The sequence below is a fragment of the Mauremys reevesii genome, linkage group 8 (genome assembly GCF_016161935.1).
Source record: "Mauremys reevesii isolate NIE-2019 linkage group 8, ASM1616193v1, whole genome shotgun sequence".
NCBI classification, from domain to species: Eukaryota; Metazoa; Chordata; order Testudines; family Geoemydidae; genus Mauremys; species Mauremys reevesii.
Window position 1 is genome coordinate 104,228,771 of NC_052630.1, and position 26,383 is coordinate 104,255,153.

A 26,383-nucleotide genomic window follows, 5' to 3' on the forward strand; every position below is an offset into this window, starting at 1 on the left:
TGTGCTGGGAGAGGCATATTAACGACTGTCCTATGGCGAGAGGGCATCATGCCCAGTCTCTCCTCCTTTCCAGCCGCATGTCCCCGCTTTTCTTGCCTGCGGTGCCTCATCCCTGCGGACGCGGGACCTGGCTGAGACGCCCGTGTCTCCCGCAGTCCCGGTGTGGCATTTTGGGTGGGAAGCTGGGCTCCGTTGGTGCTTTGAGATGATGATGATTTAAGCATTAATACGCTGTCTCTCTCTCTCTCTCTCTCCCGCAGGGCCGGACCGGGCAGGCGATCACTGAGAGGACGGGATCCCAAGCAGCGTCGTCCGGGAAGACGGAGAGCATCCAGGCTGGCGGGCGTAGCGGGAAACGTTTGATTGCACCCGAGCTGGGGGAGAGACGGGCGACCGCAATCTCCTCCTCACGCGCACAGCTGGCGGCGGATGGCACTGGGATTATTATGGATGGCTGGGCTGATGGCTGCATGCTCTTGACCCCTCGGGGCTGCCTCTGATCCCCGCACTCCTGGAGTGGGAGGCTGGCAGCCGGAGCTGCGACTCTGGGGGTGCCCGGGGGGAGAGTTAGACATTCTGGGCACAGCTCTACCGACCTCCTCTTTTCGCCCCTCACAACCTACCTCTGATCCCAGCCCACTGCCCTTTCTCAGCCCCTCCCAAGGCCCGCTGGGCCCGGCGGAGAGCGCGTGGCGTGCGAGTGACCCCTTGCTGCCAGCTTCCCGCCATGGCCTCGTCGGACGGTTTGCAGTACCGCGCGCTCTACGAGTATAAGAAGGGCCGAGAGGAGGACCTGGCGCTGTGCCCCGGGGACCTGGTCACCGTCAGCAAGGCGGGACTGCTGGGCGCGGCCGACTACAAGGAGGGGGACGAGAGGCGCCCCAAGGGCTGGCTGAACGGCTTCAACGAGCGCACCAAGGAGCGGGGCGACTTCCCGGGCACCTATGTGGAGTACCTGGGCCCTGTGAGGATTGTGCCCAGCGCTCTCAAGGCTCGGCCCAGGCCTGTGCCCCCCACCCCCACCAGCCAGCTGTGGGGTGAGTACCAGCTGGGGATGGGGGAGGGGGACGTGTGTGTGATGAGTGTGCTCCCCTCCCCCCGGCTAGCGGCCTCTCAAAACTCCTCAGAGCGGATGTTGTGGGGAGCCACCCACGAGGCCCCAGGCTAAGGTCAGCCGCCCTGCCCTGAGAGCCCATCTCCCAGGGAACGCGGGGACCCCCTGCCCATGCACCCCCTCCTCTTTGGGGGCAGGGCTACGTTCAGCCAGCTCCCACGGTCTCCACGTGGGGGGAGGTCAGGCAGCTGGGCCCCAAACCCCATGGGCTCTGTGGGGCAAAACTGGCCCCTGCCCCCAGAAAGCGGTTGCTAGGCAAGCCGTCAAGCACGCCTCCGGAGGGGGGAGCGGGGTGGGGTACGTGCCTCCAAGACGCCTCCCCCAAGCTCGGCTTTGCATGTAGAAAGCAGGGGCTGGCTGGACATGTGGCTCTGGGTGGTTGAGCCCAACCGGACACATGCTCCTAACCGGCGGCGGAGGCTCAGGAGCGACGGGAGCCGGCTGGGAGCACGCTGTGCCGGGGGGCATTCGCATGGAGTCCTGCCTGGGGTCTCACATCAAGGTCTGTTAGAGGCCTCGATCCTGGTCGCGCGCTGACTCTCTACGGGGTAGGACTCTGCTGGCCTCAGTGGCGTCGCTCCTGTTTGATTTACACCGGCCCGCGTGAGATCCGGTTCTGGCAGGGTTGGCTCATGGAGCAAGCTGGCATGGGGCGACTGGCTGGCGTCACGGGTGACTTTGAATAACCACCAAAGCTGGGGCAGGATGGCGCTGCTCGCTCCACTGTGGGCACCCGGATGTGTGGTGTTTGCCAGGTAGTCCTGCCTCCCAATCCTCGGCGGAAGAGACTGGAGCTTCCTTGACAATGGGGGAATTAAGTCATCCAGGGCGCTCTGGATGCTTGGGCTGCAGTTTTCCTCTGGGAAGTGGGATTACCTCTGTGGGGGGGATAAGGGACGGCAGACTCGAGAGCTCCCTCAGGGTCCCAGTGGAGACGCACGCCAGCCCCAGAGGTCAGATCAGCTCACAGTTTGGGGGGCTCGGATCTGGGCGGGGGGATGCGGTCGGTTTTGTTCCGAGCGTGTTGCGACGTATGCACCGAGCCCGTCGCTCCTCTGAGCCAGGCTGAGCAGCGAATCGGAGGCTGAATGAATGGGATCATTTAGCATGCGTTGTACAGCTCAGTGGAGCGTGTCTGGATTTGTACCAGTGATAAACAGAAACTGGCAGCACGGCAAGCGATCCCAGGAGCCAGGGGCTAAGTGCCCCATCACTTCTGCAGGCAGTCGGGTGCAAGAGCTGGTAGGGAGGCAGGGAGAAAAGGTCCCATAGCAAGCCACCCTGGGGAGCCAAGAGACAGACTGAATGCCCAGCTCCCAGCGAGGCCACTGGTCAGTGGGTCGGACGGGGCGTGAGTGTAGTGCTGTCACCTTGGTCAGCTCTTCTGAGATCTGTAGCTGGAAAGTGCTGGGGAAGAGCCAGGGCCGGCTCCAGGCACCAGCCAAGCAAGCTCGTGCTTGGGGCGGCTTCCGGCCAATCCTAGGGCGGCACGCCGCCCTTTTTTTTTCTTTTTCTGTTTGCTGCTCTGGCTGCCTTGTAGGGGATGGCGACGCGGAGGAAGGAAGCGCCCTGCTGGGAGCCGGCTGTGCACTCCATCTGCCCCAGCCGGTGCCAGGTCTGCAGCAAGCCCAGAAGCCCGCGTCCTTCCCTCCCCGCCAACCGGAGCGGCACCGAGTCCTCCCGGCAGGCGGCGCAGCGGGAGGGGCTGCGTGGTGAGCGCCCTGGCTGAAGGAAGCCCTGCCCCCCCCCTTCTCTCTCCCTCCCCGCTCCCTCCCTCTCCCCCTTGCTAGCCAGGGCCCGCACTCCACTGCCCGGGGCACGTCTGCAGCCCAGGGAGTCCCGCTAGCCGAAAGTTTGCACCCTGGCTCTGGCCACCCCGCAGGTTGTTTTTTTGTTTTGTTTTGTTTTGTTTTGTTTTGCTTGGGGCGGCAAAAAAGCCAGAGCCGGCCCTGGTAAGAGCTAATTATTGCAGCTGTGGGGGAGCACAGAAAGGAACGCGAGGAGCTGTACGGGCTTAACAGATACGCCCCTCTGAGAGGTGTGGCTGCAGAGGTGTAGGATTTCCTTTCAAGGACCCACCGATGGCAGAGGGAAGACGGTGTGTTCCTCCCTCGCTTAGAGTCTTCACTGTCACTTGCTCTTTCCTTTCCCCTCTTTTCAGCCTGCCAAAGTGACGTCCAAGCTCATTTCTGGTGTAATCAGTTGTGTATCTTATCTATCCTGTCTTCGTTTTCTGGGTCTTGCAGCTTTAAATATGAATCATCTCCATGCAGATTGTTGCAGAGGTGCGGTTACGCACTGTGCTCTCACCAGAAGTTCTTTCTTGATCAGTTGCTAATCAAAACTCATTCTGACTTGGAAATACATGGCTGCTCTTGGTGTATGGAGAACCCATAAATCCTGAACGCCAGACTCTTGTCTCTTTTCACGGAGTCCCTTAAAAACAGGAGGACGTTTCTAGCTAGGGTTCTTGGTGAGTTGCAAAGGTATAAATATTTGTAGACTGCAAACTGATTCTTCAGCAGTGAAGTCCGATGCCTCAGTTTGTTGCACACCATGGGTGGAGCCTCAGGTGGAATGTTCTTGGGTCAGGTTTCTGCATGAGCAGTGTCCTTCTCTGTGTTGTGTTTGAATGAGGATGCCCAGAGTATATGGCCTGATTCCGCCCACGCTTGGGCCCATGCAAGTCAGGAGTCACTCTGGAGAAGTCAATGCAGTTCCGTAGCTTGAGAGGAGAACTCAATCTGTTGGGGAAGAAAATTAGATTTGTTGTTGTTGTTACTGCAGCCTGATCATTGCTACGTGTGTGATTGTGTTCGAGACCCCATTCGGCTGCCCAAAAGAGAGGGGAAGGGATGGAGAGGAAGGCTTTGTTGCAGGCAGATCAGGGTGTCAGACCGGCTGGGATTTTTTTCCCCAAAGCCAAGCAGTTTTATAAATCTGTTTAGGTTGCAGGGTCTCACTGCTGCAGTGGTTCAAGGCATGAAATCCCTGGCTAACGTCACATCTCTCTGACTTTCAGATTATGCGACTGTTTTTGTTGGAGGGAGGAGGGGTTAAGGCAGTGGCTTTCAACCTTTCCAGACGACTGTACCCCTGTCAGGAGTTTGATTTGTCTTGTGTATCCCCAAGTTTCACCTCACTTAAAAATGACTTGCTTACAAAATCAGACACGTCACAGCAACACTGTTCCTGAACAATTGCTGACTTCGTCACTTTTACTATAGAATTATAAAAGAAATCAGTTGGAATATACGTGTTGTACTTACATTTCAGTGTATTGTATATAGAGCAGTATAAACAAGTCAGTGTCTGTATGAAATTTTAGTTTGTACCGACATCGCTAGTGCTTTTCATGTGGCCTGTGGTAAAACTAGGCAAATATCTAGATGGGTTGTTGTACCCCCTGGAAGGCCTCTGCGGACCCCAGGGATGTGCGAACCCCTGGTTGAGAACCACTGGGTTAAGGCACCGAGCTGGGACTCAGGACACCTGGGTTCAATTCCCTGCTCTGCCACAGACTCCCTTTGTGACCTTGGCCATGTCACTGAGCCTCTCTGTGCCTCAGTTTCCCATCTGCAAAATGGGGAATAACAATTCCCCCCTTGGTCTGCCTTGTCTATGACTATAAGTGTAACACCAGCCGACCCTGGTCATCGGTGGGCAGGATCGAACCTGGGACCTCTGAAGCTTCGTGTATGAGTCTCTACTGCATGAGCTAAAAGGCACCTAGATTGTCTAAAGGGGGATGTGTTCAAACTTAGGTGTCTAAACTGAGGCACTTAACTCAGGGGGCCACTTACCTCCATATTTAGGCACCTGACTGAAGAGGCCCTGCCTGTCAGAGGGGCCCAGCACACGCAGCCCCCACTGACTTAATCTTTAAAAAACGCTGAGTACAGCTTGGATGTGGGTGAGCCAAAACCTCTGCTTGATCGCAACACGTCGGCAGTTCCATAATGCACCCGAGCAAAAAGAACCAGCCTGGTTCATTCTCCTCTCCGCCAGGACGTGATAAAGGAGAAATCTCTCTCCGGGCATAAGGTCGGTCTGCTTCCAGGCTGGGACCTCTGCTGGGGTTTATTCAGATCGACACAGTGTGACCTACCCAAGGCTGAACTCTCTCCAGAACCAGCTTAGTATCTCCAATCCTCTGGTGTCTGGCTGCCTGGTCTGTGTCTCATGCAGGGATTTCGAACTAGGTTAACAAAAGGGCTTGTGTAGTTTTGAAGCGTGCTGGAGCATTAAGCAGTTTTGCTGATTTCCTTCCTTCCTTGCCACCTCCCTGAACTCGATGAGCGAGCCTCGTGTTCAAAGGGCCCGGCAAAGCATTGCAAAGACATGGGGGTGGCTGGGAGCAAAGGGTGGTAGCAGTGCCCCATATGGCGCGGCAGGATTATGCCATGCCTGAGATGCCCACAGAGAATGTGATTGATTTAAAGGAGGATTAGCCTCCAAGGAGTGACATGAAGGGGCATCCTTATTAAAGTTTTCTATTCCTGACTATTAATGCTGCAGACTCCCCCTGGGACTGGCAAACCCACCTGGCTCGCCACAGCAGCAGTGACGCTTCTGCGAGAGAAACTGAGCCGGCCGTTCTGTTGGCGATGCGCCGGGCGCAGCACGGAATCCAGCTCGCTCTCCCGGAGCAGGCTGGGCTCTGCAGGAGTGAGGGGCCAAATTCAGCCGTGCCCTGCCTCCCTGCAGCTGTTTACCCCGTGCAAAGCCAGTAAAGCCGCTACCGAGCATGGCAGCATTTTGCACCTACTTTGCAGCCACACCGGGGGCCGGGCAATGGCAGATCGAGCCCAGTTTGCACGCCACAGGGAGCTGTTTGTAGAGCTGGCCGCTCACTCTTTATTTTTAAAGCGATCACCATTAACTAGGGATGGGGGGGGTAATAGGAGCCTATATAAGAAAAAGACCTCAAAATCGGGACTGTCCCTATAAAATTGGGACATCTGGTCACCCTACCATTAACCCAAAGACTCAGCTGGACCCAGAAGTGGCTGCACAGGGAATTGCCCTAAATTAACGTTTGACAGGTCGCCATCAATCAGGGCTATATTCCAGCCTGTTTCTGTGGGATTTCTACCCACTCCCCCAAGAATACAGTTCTCCTAACCTCCAAAGGCAGCTACTGTAGGTTCCCAAATACACATCGCTAGCCAACGACTGTTACAAAGACCATCTTCTTAAAAGATGACGGACAGCACGCTGGCTTGACAGGCCTGTCAGAGGATGAAAGGCCTCTCCCTCCATACATCACCGCAGCACCTGAGCATCCAATGATCCTTACCATAATCATCCTTGCAACACCGCTGTGAAGTGGGGAAGGGCTATGGCCAGTCTCCCTTCCTCAGACGCCTGATCTGAGGCATGCAGAGTGTCCTCCTGACGTTGCCTCATCATAACGCATGCGTTACGACATTGCATTAAGAGGCAGCCATTATGACGTTGCCACTCTCCGTCGTCGCCAAGTGGGCAGCGTCAGGACCTGCACCAGGATGGCCAGCTCCATCCTGGTGTGGTATCTGCCCCCCTCCCCCCTGGCTGTTCAGAGGGAAAGGTGTCTAGTGACTCTCCTGTTTCATCTCCCCCTACCATAGGAGGGGTGTTGCTGCCTTGTTCGGTGTTATTCTGTGTTGTACAGTGGGCTGCCTTTCGTATGGAAAGGGTGGTACGGACTCACAAGGCGTGAGCTGATCAGCAAGTGCTGGGCCAGCGCAGAGCTGTTACAGACAGAACAAGGAGCAATGGGCTCAGGTTGCAGTGGGGGAGGTTTAGGATAGTAGGAAACACTATTTCACCAGAAGGGTGGTGAAGCACTGGAATGGGTTCCCTAGGGAGGTGGTGGAATCTCCATCCTTAGAGGTTTTTAAGGTCAGGCTTGACAAAGCCCTGGCTGGGATGATTTAGTTGGCGGTTGGTCCTGCTTTGAGGTCCCTTCTAACCCTGATATTCTATTATTCTAAAGCTGTCTGTGCCACGCCTGCCTTCGTTATGCTCTGCCCTGCTCTGCTCCGCGGTCTGTCATCAGAAGGACGGGTTTATTCAGTGAACGCGAGCAGATCACGGTTCTCTGAAATGCCTTGCTGAACTTCAGTCAACGAGCCTCGGCTGGAGGATCACAGGTGAAGAGCACCTTGTGCCTCTGCCATCTTTGAGCTGGGCTGGGCGGTTTTCGTCTTCTGGGGAAGGATCAATTCAAAGGGGCAGGGATGCCGCTCACCACAAATATTCACAGGGAGAATGTTTGTGGTGTTTGACCATCACCAATGCTCCCTAGTGACTCGATCCACGTTTGAACCCAGGTCTCTAGACATGAAAGGCTGATAGTTAAGGCTATGTTTTAGTCACAGGTATTTTTAGTAGAAGTCTTGGACAGGTCATGGGCTTTAAACAAAAATTCACAGCCCGTGAGCTGTCCAGGACTTTTACTATCTACTCCTGTGTGACCGGGATCCCAGGGGGCCCAGCTGAGCTCACTCAATGAGGGTGAACTGCAAAGAATGAGGCAGACAATCCACAAAGCAGGTGGATGTTCCAATACTTAGATTCACCAAACCAGCATAAAACAGCTTCCTTATTACCTCACTGGTTACTCAGACGTCCAAACAGCACAGTTCCCTTAAAGTAACCCAGCCTCAGGCCTCCATCCAGGTACCCACGTCAAATATGATGAGGATTCCTGAAAATCTTATTCAGTGTGTAAGAAAGTTCTACCAATCCCAAAGGATCAGACACATTACCTCCCAGGTTAATGAATATTTCAGATCTTACCCAAATACACGCTTGCAGCCAATTCTTATTAACTAAACTAAAATGTGTTTAAAAGGAAACGAGAGACGGTATTGGTTAAAAGATCAATATACGTGCAGACATGAGTACAGTTCTTGAGATTCAGATTCATAGCAGAGATGGAGAGCTTTGTGGATGCAAAGAGTATTTTCCGAAATAGTTCATAGGTTGTAGTCCAGTGTTTGTATTCATGGTGGTCCAATCAGGACTGGGATCTCAGTCCTTATGGCTTAGGCTTCCCCTTCATGAAGCATCAGGCAGGTCTGGGATGACAGGATCAGGACCCAAGGGTCTTTTATACAGTTTCAGGCCCTCTAGTGACAGCTCGAGTCCTTAGGCGAACAATAGGCTTCATGGGGACTTGAAAGTGGACCCATTTTCTAAGCATCACCGGTAATTATCCACACACAATAACATAAGGCAATTGCCTGTTTTCCCACCCTTTGCAGATGATTGGCTATGAATACAGTGATAGTCTGTTTACAGCTCATTTAAATGTGGAGGTGTCCTTTTGATCTCTGAATTAACAGAATACAGCATAGACAGGGACTGGTTTTACATTGTTGACCAGTACCAATATATATGTAAACACACAAAACCACAAACATTATCTACCAATATGCTGTTAAGGGTTGAATTTGAGTCATTTATCCTGCAGGATGCTTAACCCTCTTTGGTCAAGCATCACACACTGACGAAAACTTGGGTGGGTGGTGCTGCACGTGCTGGGGGAAGTGACCCGGGACTCGTGCTGGGGGTGGGAGGGTTCGCGGGGCTGGCAGGCTCCCTACCTGGCTCCGTGTGTCCCTGCAGCTCCTAGGCAGTGGAAGGGCCAGGGGGCTCCTCACGCTGCTCCCGCCACAAGTGCCACAGCTCCCATTGGCCGGGAACTGCAGCCAATGGGAGCTGCGGGAGCAGGTCCTGTGGGGATGGGCAGCATACAGAGCCACCTGGCCCCTCTGCCTAGGAGCTGCAGGGCCATGCCAGTGGGAGCTGGGGAGCCCCCCGCCCTGAGGTAAGCGCACCCCCCAACCCTCTGCCCCTAGCTCTGAGCCCCCTCCTACACACCCAAACTGCTGCTGCTGGCCCAGCAGCCCCTGAGCCGCTGTAGAAGTCTCAGAGGTCATGGAAAGTCACGGAGTCTGTGACTTCCGTGATAGACTCACAGCCTTACCCATAGTCCATAGCCACATGGCTGCTGTATTTTTGTCAATGGGATATTTAACTTGCAGGACACTATTCAGCCACTAGATGTCTCTGGGTGCAGTACTGAGTTCCAGGTGGGGCGTGTTCACTGGTAAACAAGGGAGGCAAAGTTGGAACTCAAGTTGTGGGGGGGGGGGGTTGTGCCTGTTCGTGTCTGATTTTATGTCTGTTTTTCCGTAATCCACTCCTCCTATTTAAGACAGACTTTAAGACATTCCATTCCTAATTGAGCTTTGAGATGGGCATTGACTGGGGCTGGAAATTACTTGGTGGAAATGAGCATGTAACACCGGCTACATTTGGGTGTCTCCTGCTAATGGCTGGTCTGCATTGAGAACAGTCTGCTGCCTATGCCTACTAGAGGGAGCCCTTTAGATCAGGGGTCCTCAACCTTTTTCTTTCTGAGCCCCGATCCCCTGCAACATGCTATAAAAACTCCACGGCCCCCCTGTGCCACAATAACTGTTTTTCTGCTTATAAAAGCCAGGGCCGGCGTTAGGGGGTAGCAAGCAGGGCAATTGTCTGGGGCCCCCAGGAAGCTACATTACTCAGGCTTCAGCCCCGGATGGTGGGGCTCAGGGGCCCGGGCTTCAGCCCCATGCAGTGCGGCTTCGGCTTTCTGCCCTGGGCCCCAGCAAGTCTAATGCTGGCCCTGGTTGGAGGCCCCCCTGAAACCTGCTCGAGGCCCCTTAGGGGGCCCTGGACCCCTGCTTGAGAACCACGGCTTTTAGGGTGACCAGACAGCAAGTGTGGAAAATCAGGACAGGGGGTGGGAGGTAATAGGAGCCTATATAAGAAAAAGACCCAAAAATCGGGGCCGTCCCTGTAAAATCAGAACATCTGGTCACCCTACCTGCTTTAGATCAAGCAGCTTGGTGTGGTAGCTCCAGGGCTGTCTCCCAGCTGCAGACCTATGCCCAGAGCTGCGAGGTTATTACAAACCACTCTGGGGCTATTTCCCTCCCCCGAAGCTGCCTTTGTCCTTGCTGCTGGCAGTTGTCTGAGTTTCACTTCATTAGGTGTAATTGGGTTTTCTCACTCCTGGCTGGACACACAAGAGAACTTTCTTCACTGCATGACAATTTATCAGAGGGTGCTTGGTAATGAGGGCCGCTGACCTTCAACGGGGGAAAGGGAGAGGAGAAAATGGGCTGCACACACAGAATTTTAAACAGTGTTTGTTCCCCTCGTGCACTGTGCAAACCCACCCTGAAAGTGAATTCACAATACAGGTACCTGCCAGGACTCGAGGGTCTTTGTTTTTCCTGCAGCAGCTGTTGGTGTGGCTGCTGAATGGGAAAATGCTTTGCTTTCGGTGCTTGAATTCCGGTCTGGGAAGGTACATCAAGGAGAGTGATTTTCTAAAACCCTTTGCTTGCCAACGTGTGTGAGTGACAGGCTGATGCACCGGGGATTGAACCAGGGATCTCCAGAGCTAAAGATCTGTAGCTGGGGCTGTAACATAATCATGTTGTCTGCGGAGTGGGCACACAGAGGGGCCCTGTAACGCTGGCCAGTGGGGTACATGCCTACAATTAATTTTTTATGCTGCATGTACTTAGGGGACCAGCTGGTTCCATAGAGTGGAATTGCCAGAGGAAGTATTTCATCAGTGTCGCCAGCTTTGCATTTGACTGCAGTTGGCAGCGGCTCAGAGCTGTTACCATCCACAACTGGCCACCTTGCTGAAAGGTGAAGGGCTGCTTGGGCCCATGAGACCAGACGCCTCTCAGCCGAGGCTGCCCTGCGGGGCTGAAGCCCTCCGGGTTGTGGTGATGGCAAAGGGAGGAACCCGGGTTCCTCCAGGGCACAGTGAGCTCATTGAAAAACTAAGGGCCCTGCTTTTGATCTGTCTACAACAGCATGGGAGTCGCTCTGGATTTGTATTCCAGTAGGACCGTCAGGGCCCTGTTGGGCTGGGTGCTGTGTAAACACATTGCAAGCTCTTTGGGGGCAGGGATTGCTATTACTGTCTACACGGACAGGACAGACGGGACAGAGAGGTGAAGTGCCAGTCATCTGCTGAGTGTATGTTGGCCTGGAAAATGCTGAGTCTAAGCTCAACTCCTTAACTGGCGTGAGTCCACATAGTCTGCAGATCAGTGCAGTTGGGCCGAGGGTCGGATCCTGATCCCCCTTTTGTGCGCATTAACTGGGAACAGTTGTCCGGTGAGTCTCTGCCTTTTCCACACCGGGGGGATTCTTCTCCCATCTAGCATGGACTCCCCTTCCTTTTTATAACGTGGGACGGGCAGGATAGATAGCACCCTTGATTCCTGTGCTTGACCCCGAGGCTGTGAACCTGGGGCATACACCATCATCGCTAAGCTATGGCAAGAGGCGTTTGTGTGTAACCCACCCTGTGCTGTGGGCGGCTAGAGCCTACGGATCTAAGCACAAACGCAGCGTTCAGAGGAGGTTACTCCATGGAAACAAGAGGACAGAGGTTAAGCAAACTCGTCTGCGCGGTGTAAGCAGGTGGTTGTTCTGATATTGACAGGAACACGGTAACAGCTGCCCAGAGCACCACGTTGCTGCGGGTGCTGCAAAGTCTCCCCAGAAAGGAAAGCAACCAGCATCATCACGGGGTTGGTGCTTGGTTTGCGGCACGAGCCTCGAGAGCCGATCCCCTTGCTCCGAAGGGCCCTGCAAGTTGTTGCTCGTTTCGACAGCCCTCGCCAGCTCCAGTACTTCAAGAGGGAAATATTCAGCTTGGAAAAGATACGACCCGGGGAGGGAGGAATATGACAGATGTCTATAAAATCGTGACTGGTGTGGAGATAGTGAATTGGGAAGTGTTATTTCCCCCTTCTCATAACACAAGAACTAAGGGGTCACCCAATGAAATTACGAGACAGCAGGTTTAAAACAAAAGGAAGTTCTACACACAACTCACAGGCAACCTGTGGAACTCCTTGCCAGGAGATGTTGTGAAGGCCAAAAGTATAACTGGGTTCAAAAAAGAACTAGATAAGTTAATGGAGGATAGATCCATCAGTGGCTATTGGCCAATATGATCAGGGACACAACCCCCTGCTCCAGGTGCCCCAAATCTGACTGCCAGGAGCTGAGAGCGGACTGCAGGAGTGGATCACTTGATAATTGCCTTGTTCCGTTCATTCCCTCTGTTCAGCCCTCACCATGCTCCAGGGCTGGCATGTTCATTGAATCCATGTGCAACAGTCCTGTGTTTGCCTCCTTAACGGGAAGAGGGGCAGCAGCGACACCAGGCACTGGGGATGGGCGCAGGAGTGAGGATCGGGGCCAGGCACCGGGGTCGGGCATGGGATCAGGATCAGGATTGGGGCCAGGCACTGGGCACAGGCACAGGGTGAGGATTGGGGCCAGGAACCGGGTCAGGCGCGGGAGTGAGGATCGGGGCCAGGCACCAGGGATGGGTGGGGGGTGAGGATCGGGTCCAGGCAGTGGGCACGGGCACAAGGGTGAGAATCAGGGCCAGGCACCGGCACAGGGGTGAGGCTCACGGCCAGGTACTGGGGACAGGTGCGGGGGTGAGGATCAGGGCCAGGCACTGGGCACAGGCACAGGGGTGAGGCTCAGGGCCAGGCACAGGCACATGGGTGAGGATTGGGGCCAGGCACCGGGGACGGGCAGCGAGCGTCTCCGGAAGAGTCAGGGATGGAGGTGGGGAGGGGACCGCAGCACTTTGCAGCACTCAGCGCCGGTGATGTTGCAAGCTGACTTTGTGGCAGTCTCTGAGGGAGGCTGCTAAGGTGGATTTCCTTGGAGTTGAGTTCCCGCATCTCGTAAGCGCACGAGGCGTTGAAATGCCGGCAGTGGCTCCTCCTCCTGACCTTCTGGGAGAGGCCACGGCACATCCGAGATCTCCCAAAGCACTGCCCTGAGTTGGCCTGATCCCAGTACTGTGGAGAGGGGCAGGCGGGTAAAAGATGAGGCAGTTAAATACCAAGCCACGTAGCCTCCTCTCCCCTGGCTTTGCTCACCTTGCCGCTGTGCAGACTGGGCTGTGAACTCTGGAGGCATCCCCCTTAAATGACCATGAGCCTGGTGTATTCACCCTGCAGCCCACGAGCTTTTCTCCCACCCGTCCCTTCGGCCCTTCTGTTTGGATCACACTTGTGGTCGGCTTGAGGAGTGGAACTGGAGGAGCGGGGGCCAGGTTTCGGGGGGATCTAGAGCGGTCTGACACCAGGGGCCTTGGGAATGCAAGGCCAGGCCAGGCAGGGGGCTGCTTGCCCATTAACCCTAGAGCCACAGCAGATAACGCTGGCCTCTCGGCTCGCTCTGCTACAGCTCTGCCGGCCTCCCACAGCGCCCAATGGCAAATGAAAAAACTGGGTTCCTGTGTGACCGACAGGCCGTCCAGCCATCTGTTGGCTACTGCCAGCATCTTTGCTCTCCTGCTGGGGTGGGCGAAGGCACCTATCACTCTGAGCGTGCTCATTTCACTGCCGCACCTGCAGCTCCTTCGCTCGATGCTCCAGCCCCTGCATCCTCCATGCCTAGGCCTGCCAACTTTCTAGTCACACAAAACCGAACACCCTAACCCCGCCCCTGCCCTGAGGCCCCGCCCCTGCCCTGAGGCCCCGCCCCTGCTCACCACATGCCCCCTCCCTTGGTGGCTCGCTCTCCGCCACCCTCACTCACTGTCACTGGGCTGGGGCAGGGGGTGAGGGCTATAAATGGGCATGCGGGCTCCAGGGTGGGGCCAGAAATGAGGGGTTCAGGGTGCATGGGGGGGCTCTGGGCTTTGGCAGGGAGTTGGGGTACGAGCTCTGGGCTGGGGGTGTGGGCTCTGGGGTGGGGCCAGGGATGAGGGCTTGGGGTACAGGAGGGTGCTCTGGGTTTGGGGGGGGCTCAGGGTTGGGGAGAGGGGGGCTTACCTTGGGTGGCTCCCGGTCAGCGGGGCGGGGCTCAGGCAGGCTGCCTGCCTGTCCTGGCACCGCGCTGTGCACCGGCAGCAGCCAGCAGGTCTGGGTCCTTGTCACAACCCCCAGCGTGCACGTCGAGGGCTGTCTTTCTAGTCACCGGTTTGCCTTCCTGTTTCCCGGCAGCCAGCAAACATCCCGATAACCCGGTCCCAGAGCAGCCCCAGGTCTGTCCCAGGCACTCCACCACACCTCTGCCTCCCAGCCCCTTCACCCGCCGTCTGCAGCCAGATCCCCCACCAGTCCAGCCTACTGCCACCTGCCCATGCCCACCGACTAAGACTTCTGCTTTAAGTTCAGGCTGTGGGAAAGGCGGCTGGCTGGGCTTCCTGTTGCTCACGCTGATGAAGGGTATTTGCAGCCAGGAGGCAGAGGAAGATGGGGAATGATCCCGCCCGGCACACAGTAGCACTGAGCTTGTTGCTCTGCCTTCGTGTTTCTAGCCGATGTTGCATGCGTTGTGCTCCTGCCGTTAGACTGGCTACGCTACTGTACGTGCCCTGGGATTGTCCTCATCTGCTAAGCAGGGACAGGGTAATAAGCGATTCACAAAACACAGAGGACGAGCCCCAAAGAGCTTGCACTGTAGGAGGCTTGGTAAATAAACAGGCCCCGGCGAGCGACCCCCAGCAATCGAGTCACGTGCGGAGCTGGTTTGATCTTCGATTTCTTTAAGGATTTCTGTAGCCGGCTAGTTTCCTTGCTGAATCCACCCCTGAATGAAACATCTCCAGGCCAGGGTTGACTTCCAGTGGCAGAGAAGGCTCTGTGCTTAACACATGTGCAAGTGCGTTTCAAACAGTAACGGCAACAGCTGGAGCACAGAGCTCCCGCCTGGGCTGCAGTCAGGAAAACGTTGCTCCTGCTTCCCACGGCGTCCTTTTCCTCCCTCCCAGTCTCCAGCGTGTGATGGCTTTTGGCTAACGATGCTCTCCCCTACTCATGCCAGTCTGTCTACGGCTGTTTGTCTTATTCAGATTGTTTGCTTTAGTGGCCAGGAGCAGCGTAGAGAGAGGGGACCTACCCTTCGCTTCTCCTTTCTGCAGAGTGATGCCGTTCATCTCTTGGGAAGCGGCATGGCTTAGTTCAGCAGTTCTCAGACGTTAGCAACCTGGAGACCCCCATTTTGGTTTTAAAAAATGTCGCAGACTCTCCAGGCCCCCCGCTTAGCCCCCACTCCCCCTCTTTCCACCCCTGCAGCCTTTCCCACAGCCAGAACTTAAAGCAGAAGCCTTAATCGGTGAGCATAGGCAGGGGGGCAGTAGGCTGGACTGGTGGGGGATCTGGCTGCAGACAGCTGCTGAATGGCAGCTCCCTCCTCTCCACTTGCTGAGCTAATAAAGTCACATGGAACCTTAACGACCCTATTTGCATGATGTGGCAATAGGGGACAGTCAAAATGTAAAAGGCGATCCAGAGCAATCAACCCAAAGTTCCAGCTGGGGGAAAGGCTGCTGTTCGGACTCGTTGGTCATTGACTGGGTCATTCTATCCCTCCCAGTGCAAACTACGGGCTGGGGGAGGCAGTGGGTGGGAGGGAAGGCCCGACAGTGACCTATATAAACAGAAGAGAGGAAGCGCTGTCTTCCCTGAATCCTGGGTAAGATCCCTGCCTTGCCTCCCAAACTGTTGCAGGTTCCCGAGCCCTTTTCCCCCCGACCTGTCTCAGGCCGTCTTGCTTGGTGGTCTCGAGTGATGGATGCAGCTGCTGGGTGGATGGGAGCTTTGTGGGGGCGCAGTGCTGGGGGGATGCATCACGGAGGCCAGCTGCAAGGGGCCTGGCTTGGAGTGCCCCAATAGCGGGGCCTGGGGGGCGGTGGTGGCCTTGGGGAAGGTCCCAGTGGAGATGAAGGGTTCTTGAGCTCCAGTCCGTCTTGGAAAGAGAAGACGCTGCCCCCCGCGAGAACTGCGCAGAGCGGAAAATGCAGTTCAATCCTCACTGAGTTTCCTTCCTCCCATTTTAACCAGACATGGTGGGAACCTGGGACCTTAGGCACAAACCCTCTGTCACCTGAGGTGAGGGAGTAGCTCAGCTCAACTCCACTGAGGGAGTGGCAGTAGTAGGTTATTTTCTCTGCTAGGGGACACGGCCCACAATACATCTGGGGTATCCCACCCCCTCTTATCTATGTTAACTTCAGTGCATACCTAGCCCCAATTACTGGGGTGTGTGATCAGCTCATAGTTTTAAATGCATTTATCCTCACAACACCCCTGGGAGGCAGGGCAGGGCTGGGCTGTGAGCCACATAGTACAGAGGGGGAACTGAGGCACAGAGAGGCTAAGTGACTTGCCTGAGGTCACACACACAGTCTGTGGCAGAGCAGGGATTTGAGCTGGGGTCTCCAAGTGCCTTAACCGCTGCACCGTCCTTCCTCTCTCTGCCTGGCTCTCCAAATGGGCAGCTAAGGATTTGCATTTCGAGCTGGTTAGTGGATGTCCTTTTGATTGACCTGACTCGTGTGAAACATTTCCACAAAGTTTTTTCATCTCATGTTTTGCCATTTTTTGTTTTGTTTTGTTGAAAAATTGTCAGTGTGATTGGTTTTTGGCAATGGAAAACCACATTTTTGTTTAAAATCCCAAATCTTTGATTTGTCGGGGCGGGGGGGGAGGGAAGGGGGGAGAGATTATTTATGAAAGCCCGAAATGTTATTGATGAAAACAGACTCTCTCTTGTTTTGGTAAAAAATTGTTTTTTCAAAAATGTTTTTGCAGGGGAAAAACGTTTTTGGTGGAAAGCTCTAATTTTGATCTGTCTGTGATAGTCACTTATCATACTCTGTGTCTGTACAGCCCCTAGCACAATGGGACCCTGGTCTGTGACGCAGGCTCCTAGGTACTGTGGTAATAATACAGTAGTGATAGTAGCCACAGGTAACCTGGGTAGCGAGAGAGCCCTACTCTCCCCAGGCAGGGCCACGGTGGCAGAGACATCACCATTCTTTGCAGTGCAGTAGCTAGGGTTTGCCTTTGGTAGTAGTTCATCACTGGACTTCTGGTGGACTCTCCACCTGTTCATTGCGTGTGTACAGCTCCTAGCACAATGGGGTCCTAATCCCAGACTGGGGCCTCTAAGTGCTGCGCTAATGCAAACAGTAATTCTCGTCTCCTCTCATGTATTTACTCCAGCTGCTGAAAAGGACTGTTCTCTGCAGACGGGGGAGAGAACAAGCTTAGGTTGACACAGCAACTTGCGTCCCGGCATGCGTTATGGACAGATCGTGTGTGTGTACGTGGCTTCTCCCTTGCTTAAGTGCAGCTGCTTCTGGGGTGAAGCACAGCAAGTTTCCTAGTACACTCCAATGCTGCATACAAAGAATGCCTCCAATTGAAACAGTAGGTCAGGGGGTGTAACCCCCAAGTTGGACAAGACACCAGGGCTGGCTAAGGTGCCTTGTCTTGCAAATTACCATGGGAATCAGCAAAGGCTCATGCAGTCAGGGCATGTCTGTGTTATTCAAAATGCCAGCTCTTCCAGCAGCGTCAATATCATCTGGGAGGGAAGCACACCTCCTGAATCACTGCTTTCTCTAGATGTTTCCCAGCAGACGCCTGCTTAGCTTGAGAGAACGGGCCCATCGCTTGACGGGTGAGAGCTGCAGCGGGGGCTAGCCAGGCTTGCTTTCGTTCAATCCCAGGAGTTCTGCTGCTGCATCAGGTGGCCAGCGGAAACCTGCTGGTCTCTGTTCAGCTGCAGACATCTCCCCCAGCCGACCCCTCCCGTCACCGGTGGGAACTGATGGCCGGAGCAGAGCCGCCGTTTGCTTCTTTCTAGCAGAATGACTAGCAGGTGACGGTAGCGGTCTGGCTGGCTCCCCAGCTCTCCACCTCGGCATGCCGGTAATGTCAGGAGATTGATTTTCTTCCCCTTTCAGAAGTACACTGCCACTGCTGCCTCAGGGGTCAGTCTTTAGCACATGGCTTGAGTCTTTCCATAGGCAGGCGTGGAAGGACAAGCCCTGACTGCTGCCGGCTCACAATCACGTCTCTGAAATCTAGGCAGTGTCTGCAATGGGTAGAGCAGGCGCCCAGGACTTACGAGACCTTGGTTTTATTCCCAGTCCTGCCACTGCCCTGCTGTGTGCCCCTGAGTGAATCACTTTGCCACTCTGTACCTCTGTTTCCCTTCCCATACTTTGCATGTCCGGCCTATTTAGATTGTAAACTCTTCGGCACTGGGATTGTGCCTCGCTGTGGGTCTGTCCAGTGCCTGGGACGCTGGGGCTGTGACCCCAGCTGCGTCTCCCCGGCACGACCCTGATTCCACTACTACTATCTAGTGAAAGTTGAACAGAAGGAGAGCTGTGAAGTATGGGTGAGACAGGAACCTCTGCTAAACAGCCCTGCAGGGGAGAGGAGGAGAAGCCGGCTGGGGAGATAGAGGAATGAAAAGAGAGCAGCTTGCTGGAAAGATTGGAGATCCCTGAGGCTGTGTTTTAATCACATGGAATAATACCTTGAAACCTGACATTTGAAGCTGGGGAGTGGGAGCCCTTTTAAACATCAGCAGAGCGGAACAGTTGCCTCCGGGGACATTCAGTGATTCAAGAGGAACACAGTTTTAAAACTTCCTTCTAGTGCATGCTCTCCTAGCACTGCTGAGGTTCCTGCCAGCCCAATGGGCCCCTTTGGGCTTTTTTCTGGCACTTCCTTCAAACTTTGCCTGTAGTGAAAGTCAAAACAATAAAATGTGATTATGACTCAGTATATTTAATGTCCTCTCTTTAATTATAGATCCACTCAGCCCCAGGCCAGATGGTGGAGCCTGTCTGTACGCTAAGACCAAACCCTCACTCCAAGTCAAGAGGTGTTTGATCTCCTTTACCGTTTGTTCATTGAGAGTTGTTCCTGCTTCTGCCTGCCCATAACTTCCCAGGACACAGAAATACTCGCCACTCTGTGGCCCATTTTATCTGTTTACCCATTTATAGGCAACTGGAGTTTGCGGTTGGACCCTTTTTATAATGGGAGGCTCATTCTTAGCTGGATGCACTCTTCTCCCTGGCCTCTGCAAATATTGTGTGGTGTTACTGTGTGCTGCTGTCATGTTCCACCCCAGAGCTGGCTGCAGTCCAGTGGCGGGCAAAGTGATTTCTGTGAGTTATGAGTCTTGATTCTGACTTGCTATGGTCACTCTGACACAGATTCAACTCCATTGACACCAGTGGAGCTACTCCTGATTCACGGGGAGGTCAGTGAGACTGGAAGGAGCCCTATGCTTTGGAAAGCACTTTGGAATCCAAGGTAGACAAGAGTGGTTGCCTGTAGAATGTCAACATTTTGCCAACATCTAGCAGCATCCCAGATTCCACTGTGTTTGCTATGACCCTATATTTAGCATAGGAGGTAAGAGCAGTACCTAAAATACCAGAGCATGGGAATTGTGGATAAATGTTGAATTTTTAATGGCAACCACTGTACAGTCATCAGCTTATCATGCTGGTCAGTGTTATCTCACTGCTGTCTTGTATTTCATCCCATCTGTTGTTGTCACCTTTCGCCCTTTGTCTTAAACTTGGATTGTCAGCTCTTCGGCACAGGGGCTCGCTTTCTGTTCTGTCTTTGTGTAATACCTCGTGTCCTGGCCTCTACAGGCAGCCACAATACAAATAAATACAAATACTGTAGAAATAGAAAATATTTTTCTATGACAGAACATGGTTCCTGTTCCAAATCAACCCCTTCTTGGAAAAACTGTCTCCTGCCCAGATCTCCAGTATGTGGACAGTGAAATCAAGATAACGAAGGGGTCATGCAGCAAGCTGAGGATAGAACCCCGGGCCTGTGTGTCCAAGGGGTGATCCCAGGGCTTAATTTGTAATGAAAGAGGTGTCAGGGCTCAAGCCATTTTTGTACGTTCATCACGGATGCAGCAAGCTCAGAGGTGCTGGGGCTCTGAACTGCCCACCCTAGAAGTGCTGGGGCTCAGCCCTGACAGCCCTGGCACAGATTAAGCACCGGGTGATCCTGCCCCACTGAAGGCACTGGGAGTTTTGCTGTTATCAGTGGGAGGCAGGGTCAGACCTTGGATGGGAGGAAGGCCGGGGACCTATCCCTGCCGTGTTGGCTGAAATGCGTAATCATTCAGCGGAGGGGGGGTTGATTCTAAACTGAGCAGGGCCATGTGCTCACCAGATGGGTCGTTGCCTCCTTCCTTGACTCAGAAAGAGGCTTTTTTCCCCTTGCTGCGTGTCCCAGCCTGCTTCTGTGTCATCCTCATGCCGTGATCCCCCCCCACCCCATGCCCGGATATCCTCGCTTCCGAGGTCTGTGCTCTGTGGGGGTCCTTCCCCAGCGGGTACTCCCACTCCCCCTTACTTCCCTGCCCCTGGTTGCTGTTTGCATAACCTACCAGAGGCGGATGGCAGCAGCCTCCAGACAGCATCCGCTTCGTAGATCACTTTGCTCCAGGTAGTTTCTTTTGCCTTCCTGCCACGGGGCGAGGCAGAGGATGGTTGTATCGCACCCTCCCCTTGACTGGTTTCTGCGTGAATGGTGCAGTTCTGACCAGGTTCCTCTGGATCTCATCAAATTCGCAGAGGAGAAGGCAATGATTTATAGCTCTGTGCTGGAGAGTGCTACTCCCACAGGTCTCGCTACGGTCCAGCATGGAATCACGTTGCAGCTGCTGGCAGCGGTGCCAGGCAGGCATCTATCAAGAGAGCTGGAATTGGAATGGGCTCAAACTTAGACTGCTCCTTTCCTCGTGGATCTGTCGGACCGGGGGACAGGCTCGCAAGAGGAGGCCATGAAGCCCTGTTACTTAGGACATCTCTCCAGGGACAAAGCTAGGATTCAATCCTGCATGAGTTATTTGGCACAGGCAACCCGGTCAAGCCAAGCCCCAGGGTTCTTATCAGTGATGTTCGAGGCACGAAGACCTCCAGGAAGTTGAGTCGTTTTTCCGTCCTTAACAAGGTGTGTCGTGGTTTGTGGCCGCCCACGGTGACATAGTGGACTGTCTCTACAACACCACTGAAATTCCGCTGCAACACAAATTCCGTGTCCGGTACGAAGCCAGGTGAGAAGGCTCCATTGCCTTTGTGGTAAATCAATCCCGGGTTGATGTTGAGCAGGGTCCGAGACAAGATAATTATTTGTCATTTTCTCTGCATCCTCTACTGTAAATCCCTCATAGGATTGAAACATATTCCGGAACTAATCAGGGGTGGGTGAAGGAGGAATCCTTATCTAGATGAAGTTTGGTCTAAGGTTTGGGGGTTAAATCAGGGGTTGGGTTTGGATTCAGTGGCACTAAAATCTCAGGAGTTGCTTTCATGAGAGTTTTTTGGGGAGAGGAGATATCCTGAGATCAGCTGCTCCTGTCAGATTTCCACCATCTTGGACCACGTCTCGTGACCATCCGCGTCATCCAGCCTGGAACCGGAGAGCAAAGCCCAAAAGACAAGGGGCAGTTTCGGGTGCACAGATCCAAATCTGTAACCTCTTAACTGCCAGCAGGAGATTTGATACATAGTTCTGGTCTCGAACAGAAGCGTCTTTTCCATTTCTAATTGCAGTGATTCTGGGAGGGACTGCAGGAGGGGCACAATCACCAGCGGGGCTGCCTAACGGTTGGGCACCTCCCCTTTGAAAGCACAGTCCGGTTCTTCAGTGCCCCTGCCCCAAGGATTCCCCTTTAGCACAGAGACTTTGTTGGGGTTGGGTCCATGAACAGTCAAGGCCTTTTCCAGCAGATCTGTCCCCTAGAGGAAGACTCCCAGGGTGTAATGGCCTCTCAGAGTAGGTAGGGGAGCCCGGGCCCACCCTCTCCACCGGGCTCCAGTCCATTACACTCAACAATTGGTGTACTAAGCCACTGTCCTCCCCCTGGACCACTTCCTACCCCAGTCCCCATTTGTTTCCTGGAGTAACTGCCTCTAATCAAGTCTCTGGCCTGCAGTCTCAGTCTCCTCCCTCTCCACCATGGGTTTGCACAGGCCTGTGTTGCGAGGTTCCAGGCTATGAGCTCTGAGCTCCCGGGTAGGATTTTCCCTTCAGAGCTGCTGCTCCCTTCCCCTGCCTGCCTCTGAACCGCTCCACTCCCCTTTTTAAAGCACAAGTACATTGTTTCCCCCTTTGCTTGTCACTTTTAAGCACATCCCTTCCCCGCCTCGAGGAAGGGAGGAGAAATCGTTGATCAGTGTCCCAGTTAGTCCAAAACAGGAGATGCCGCCATCAGCAGTGAGTGTCTCTGTCTCTCTGGGCTTTGAGCATGTTTTTGTACTCTTCTGACAGATCAAATAAATCCAAAGGCAGGAAAAAAAAACCCAAAAACCCTGCCTGCTGCAGCTTTTAATATAATCAGATCAGCACAAATGCTGCATGGAGGGTTGCTTTTCATTATTTTTAAGAATCCCCCTGCCCCACCCCTTTAATAACTGGCAAATCATTTTTGGCAAAAAAAACCCCACATGCGCTCACCCTGAGGCAGCCACGCAATGACTTGATGTGAGCTTTGTTTCCAGTTATATTTATCTGGGGTTAGCAATGGTTAGTTCCCGGGTGCTGGTGGGCCTCTTTGCACCGCTGTTACGTGACAGAGTGGGTGAGTGGCTAAGACCCTGCACTGGGAGATACCAGGAGACATGGGTTTCTATCGTGGCGCTACCACTGACCTGCTTTGTGATCTCGGGGGCGTCACTTCAGCTATCTGTGCCTGTTCCCCCTCCCACCTTGTCTGCCTGTCTATCAGGGTTTTATACCAGCACCCATGCTGCAGTATCTGGGTGCCTCCCATGTAAAACTGATAGCAATAGTGAAATCCTGATGGATTTCATGGAGTCTCTGGCTCTTGCCATGCAAAAAACTCAGCGTGGGGTAGATTGGTGTCTTGCTGGGGTTTTTTCAGTGTTCTTAACTTACTTTTATTTGTCTTTGGCTAAGGCTGATTTGCTCCCGGGGGGCTGTGTGGATTGCAGGGGGGGTTCTGGGTAGAAGGGGTATCAGTGTCGTGTGTGGCGTTCATACAGCAGAAAGGCCTTTTTGAAGAGAATGGTTTGGCAGAATCCCTAAAAAAGATCCAGAGCTCAATTTGCCCCAACTCCTCTGTAAGTTTATTCTGTAGCCAGACCCCCTGGACTGAGAATGCTTCGTCCATTCAGACCCTAGGCTGTTTGGAGCAAAGGCTGTGTCTGTACAGCACCTGACACCGGCTGGAGTCTCTAGGTGCTGTTGCAATAATGGATACAGAGGTCGTATTTAGCCACAGACTGGTTACAATGTACCCAGCCTCAGTCCTGATCAGTTGGAGCCTATCAGGTGTTTCATTCGCCAGAAACCAATTTAGTGCTTGGTGCCCCAGAGCTCAACCTTGAAACGCTCCAGTGATGGGCCCTTTAATCGTGTCTCGGGATAATAAACAGAGCTTCCAAAACTCGGGGTTTCCAGTTCGTGAGAGATTTTGAGATTTGGCTTTGTTCAAATTTGGAATAAGGCCAATTTTCTCAAACTTTCTCACTAACTGGAAGCTGTCCCCCCCCACCCCCCATTTTGTTTTGGATACACCCACATGTGGCGATTCCCAAACCAAATCTGCTCCCCAGAGGCAGGGGCTGAGTGAAATTGATCTTTTTGTCAGTTTCACCATGAAAATGACCAGCACTTCAGTGTCCCTTTCACTCAGCAGCTGTGGGTGTCTCCCAGGTCTGCGGTTCGGGGCAGCTCCGTCATGCAGACAGCCCTGGGGATGGAGACACCAGGGCTTCCAGACTCCTGAGCCAGCTGCTTCCCTGGGCTGCCCCGACTCAAGCTGGGGTTCTCAGGACTTCTGGGCTCTCTGCTACGGAGCTCCCAGTCAGAGTTGAGGTTTCCAGCTCTGCAGCAGGGAGCCTGAAAACCCTGGAAGTCCTGGCATGGTGGGGCTGCCCCAAAGCTACGCACTGTGGAAGCCGGGGGTCCCTGGCCCCAGGCAGACTGTGTGCTGGGGGTCCCCAGTAGCTCACCAGGCGAGCAGGGCTGGCAGGGATCCAGGCAGGGTTCTGCCGGAACCCTGTCTCTGATATGGTGAGAGTTCATCAAATCCAACTTGCTTTAGTGAGATATTTTGTTAGATGAACCAGCATTTTCCCGGTGAAGCTCTGTTTTCATCAGGAAAAATTCTGACCAGCTCTGCAAATAAAGCATATGATTTGCAGGTGACTGCGCTGGTGTCAGGGTTTCGACTTGCCCTTGAAACGCTTGCACTGCCCAGATGCTGTTGGCTCAGAGAGAAAAGTTCTCCCCTGGGCTTCTCTGGGAATGTGCTGGAGCTGCACTTAATGTCCGCTGAAATATGGACTCCACCTGCCGGGCCACATTCCCAGGCCGAGCAGCATGTACATAACAGCCAGCATGGAACATCCCCTGTGGTATCAGATCTCTCTGCAGAGAAGGGCGGGCAGGGCCCCGTGACTCAGTCTTGGCCGTGACCTCGCCCCCACAGTCCTTGTGCTGCGTGTGAAAGCGGCTGGGCTCCAGGACGAGTGTGAGCCGTGGGTCCATGGGGATGTGTGTAAGATGTAGTCATTAGTGCTGTAATAATAAGTCTTGAGCCTCGTGGGTCCACACAGTCCCTGGGCATGTCAGAGCGGACATGGGAATAAGCACCAATCTGCAGCGAGGTGCTTGGCTTCAGGCTTCCTGTTTTGGGCCCTCTCCTGCGTTTACACAGGAGCAACCTGGAGCCAGAGAGCAGCGACTCTGTAATGCAGCCCCCGTTTCTTCTGCAACAGGGCCGCCCAGAGGATTCGGGGGGCCTGGGGCAAAGCGGGGGAGCTGCGGTGCTTGTACTCACCCGGCGGCGGTCCGGGTCTTCGGTGGCATTTCGGCGGTGGGGGGCCCTTCAGTCGCTCCACATCTTCAGCAGCACTGAAGGGCCCCCACTGTCGAAATGCCACCGAAAGGAGACCCGGACCGCCGCCAGGCCAGGTCTTGTGGGGCATTTCAGCAGCGGGGGTCCCTTCAGTTGCTCCACGTCTTCGGCAGCACTGAAGGGCTCCCTGCCGGCTCTGAGACCAGCAACGAGCTACCACCGTCCTTGGCTGTATAAAGCGGGGACTCTCGGACAGGTGTAGGGAAGCGGTGTGATTTCTGGGTGGGGGCACCGATGAGACGGCTGCTGCAAGGCTGCGTGTGACCGCGGACTTCAGAAGGGTGTTGGGAAATTGGGAGAGGGTTCGGAGAAGAACCACAAGGCCGATTAGAGCCTCGTTCTGGAGACTCAAGCAGCTCAATCTACTTAGAAATTCAAGAGGAGGTTAAGGGACAGTGTGATCACCATCTGCAAACACCTGCGTTGGCAGAAGAGATCTGACGGGAGAAGGCTCTTTAATCTAGCAGGCAAAGATGTATAGAGTCCTTTGGCTGGAAGCTGAAACCAATAACATTCAGACTGGAAATAAGCTGTACAGAATCCTGCAGACAGCTGAGCTGGGGCGGATTATCCTTCATGTGGAGGCTTTAAATCAAGACTCCGGTGTCTTTCTAGAAGTCCTGCTCTAGCTCTGCCGGAAGTTATGGGGCTGGCTGTGGGAAATGCTGGGGGCGTTCTCGGGCAGGAGGTCGTACTAGATGGTCATAACCATCTCTTGTGCCTGGAAACCTCCGAGATCTATTCGAGTGGCTGTCACCTCGGAAAGGCGGCCAGTCAGCTTGGAAATGGAAAGGCGTATGGGGTGCAGCCCATGTTTGCTGAGGGGAGTAAGGAGGGCAAGAAACCTAATTGGTCTGAAGTTATAGTTTGGTAAATTTATGAATGGGGGTATGTGATGGGGTGGCCTGTGACCGCAGGGGCTGGATGTGATGACCCAGGAGGTACCTTCCAGTCCTATAGTCTTGTGTCACGTTGCCCTCTAGTGGCTGCTCTATGTGAAGGGACAGCAGCCTACTACTGCTAACAGTTATTTCTTTAGCTCACGTGGTAGCAGCTTGTGTCACGATGGCGAAGGGTCTGAGTTCAGACACTGCCAATGACCCATGCAAGGGGTCATTACATAAGCAGAAAACTCTCTCTCCAGGCAATCAAGCTGTTGGACTTTCTGTCTAGGCAAGAGTTTCATACCCCACACATTGTAAGCCGGCCTGACGCAGAAGGTGTCAGCTGCCTCCAGGACAAAGCCCCCCCTTCTCTGCCAGCTATGTCCAGGCGGGTGATGGGATCCAGACACTGCATTTGGGGCTGGACCTTCCGAGTTCGGGGGTTTGTATCCAGGGGGTTCGGTCTGCCTCTGAGGTACTTGTGCCCTATTCTGTTAACACCATTGTCCTTCCTGTGTCCCACACTGAGAGCGAGCGAGGGGAATAAACAGCTGATCCTGAGCAGCTGGAATCTGCCTTTGGAAGGCTCTGCTGTCTGGGCTACCTCTCTGCT

The 26,383-nt window shown here is 54.2% G+C and overlaps 1 protein-coding gene across 2 annotated transcripts in view; it reads left to right on the forward strand.

The window, feature by feature from the left end:
• LOC120370714 (phosphatidylinositol 3-kinase regulatory subunit gamma) overlaps positions 1-26,383 on the forward strand; it is a 393,090-nt gene that overhangs the window by 52,565 nt on the left and 314,142 nt on the right. For both annotated transcript variants that reach the window (XM_039485801.1, XM_039485802.1), the window contains exon 3: positions 261-1,037. In XM_039485801.1, the coding sequence (XP_039341735.1) occupies positions 728-1,037 (310 nt within the window). In that variant the 5' untranslated portion in view covers positions 261-727. The remainder of the gene's footprint in view (positions 1-260; positions 1,038-26,383) is intronic.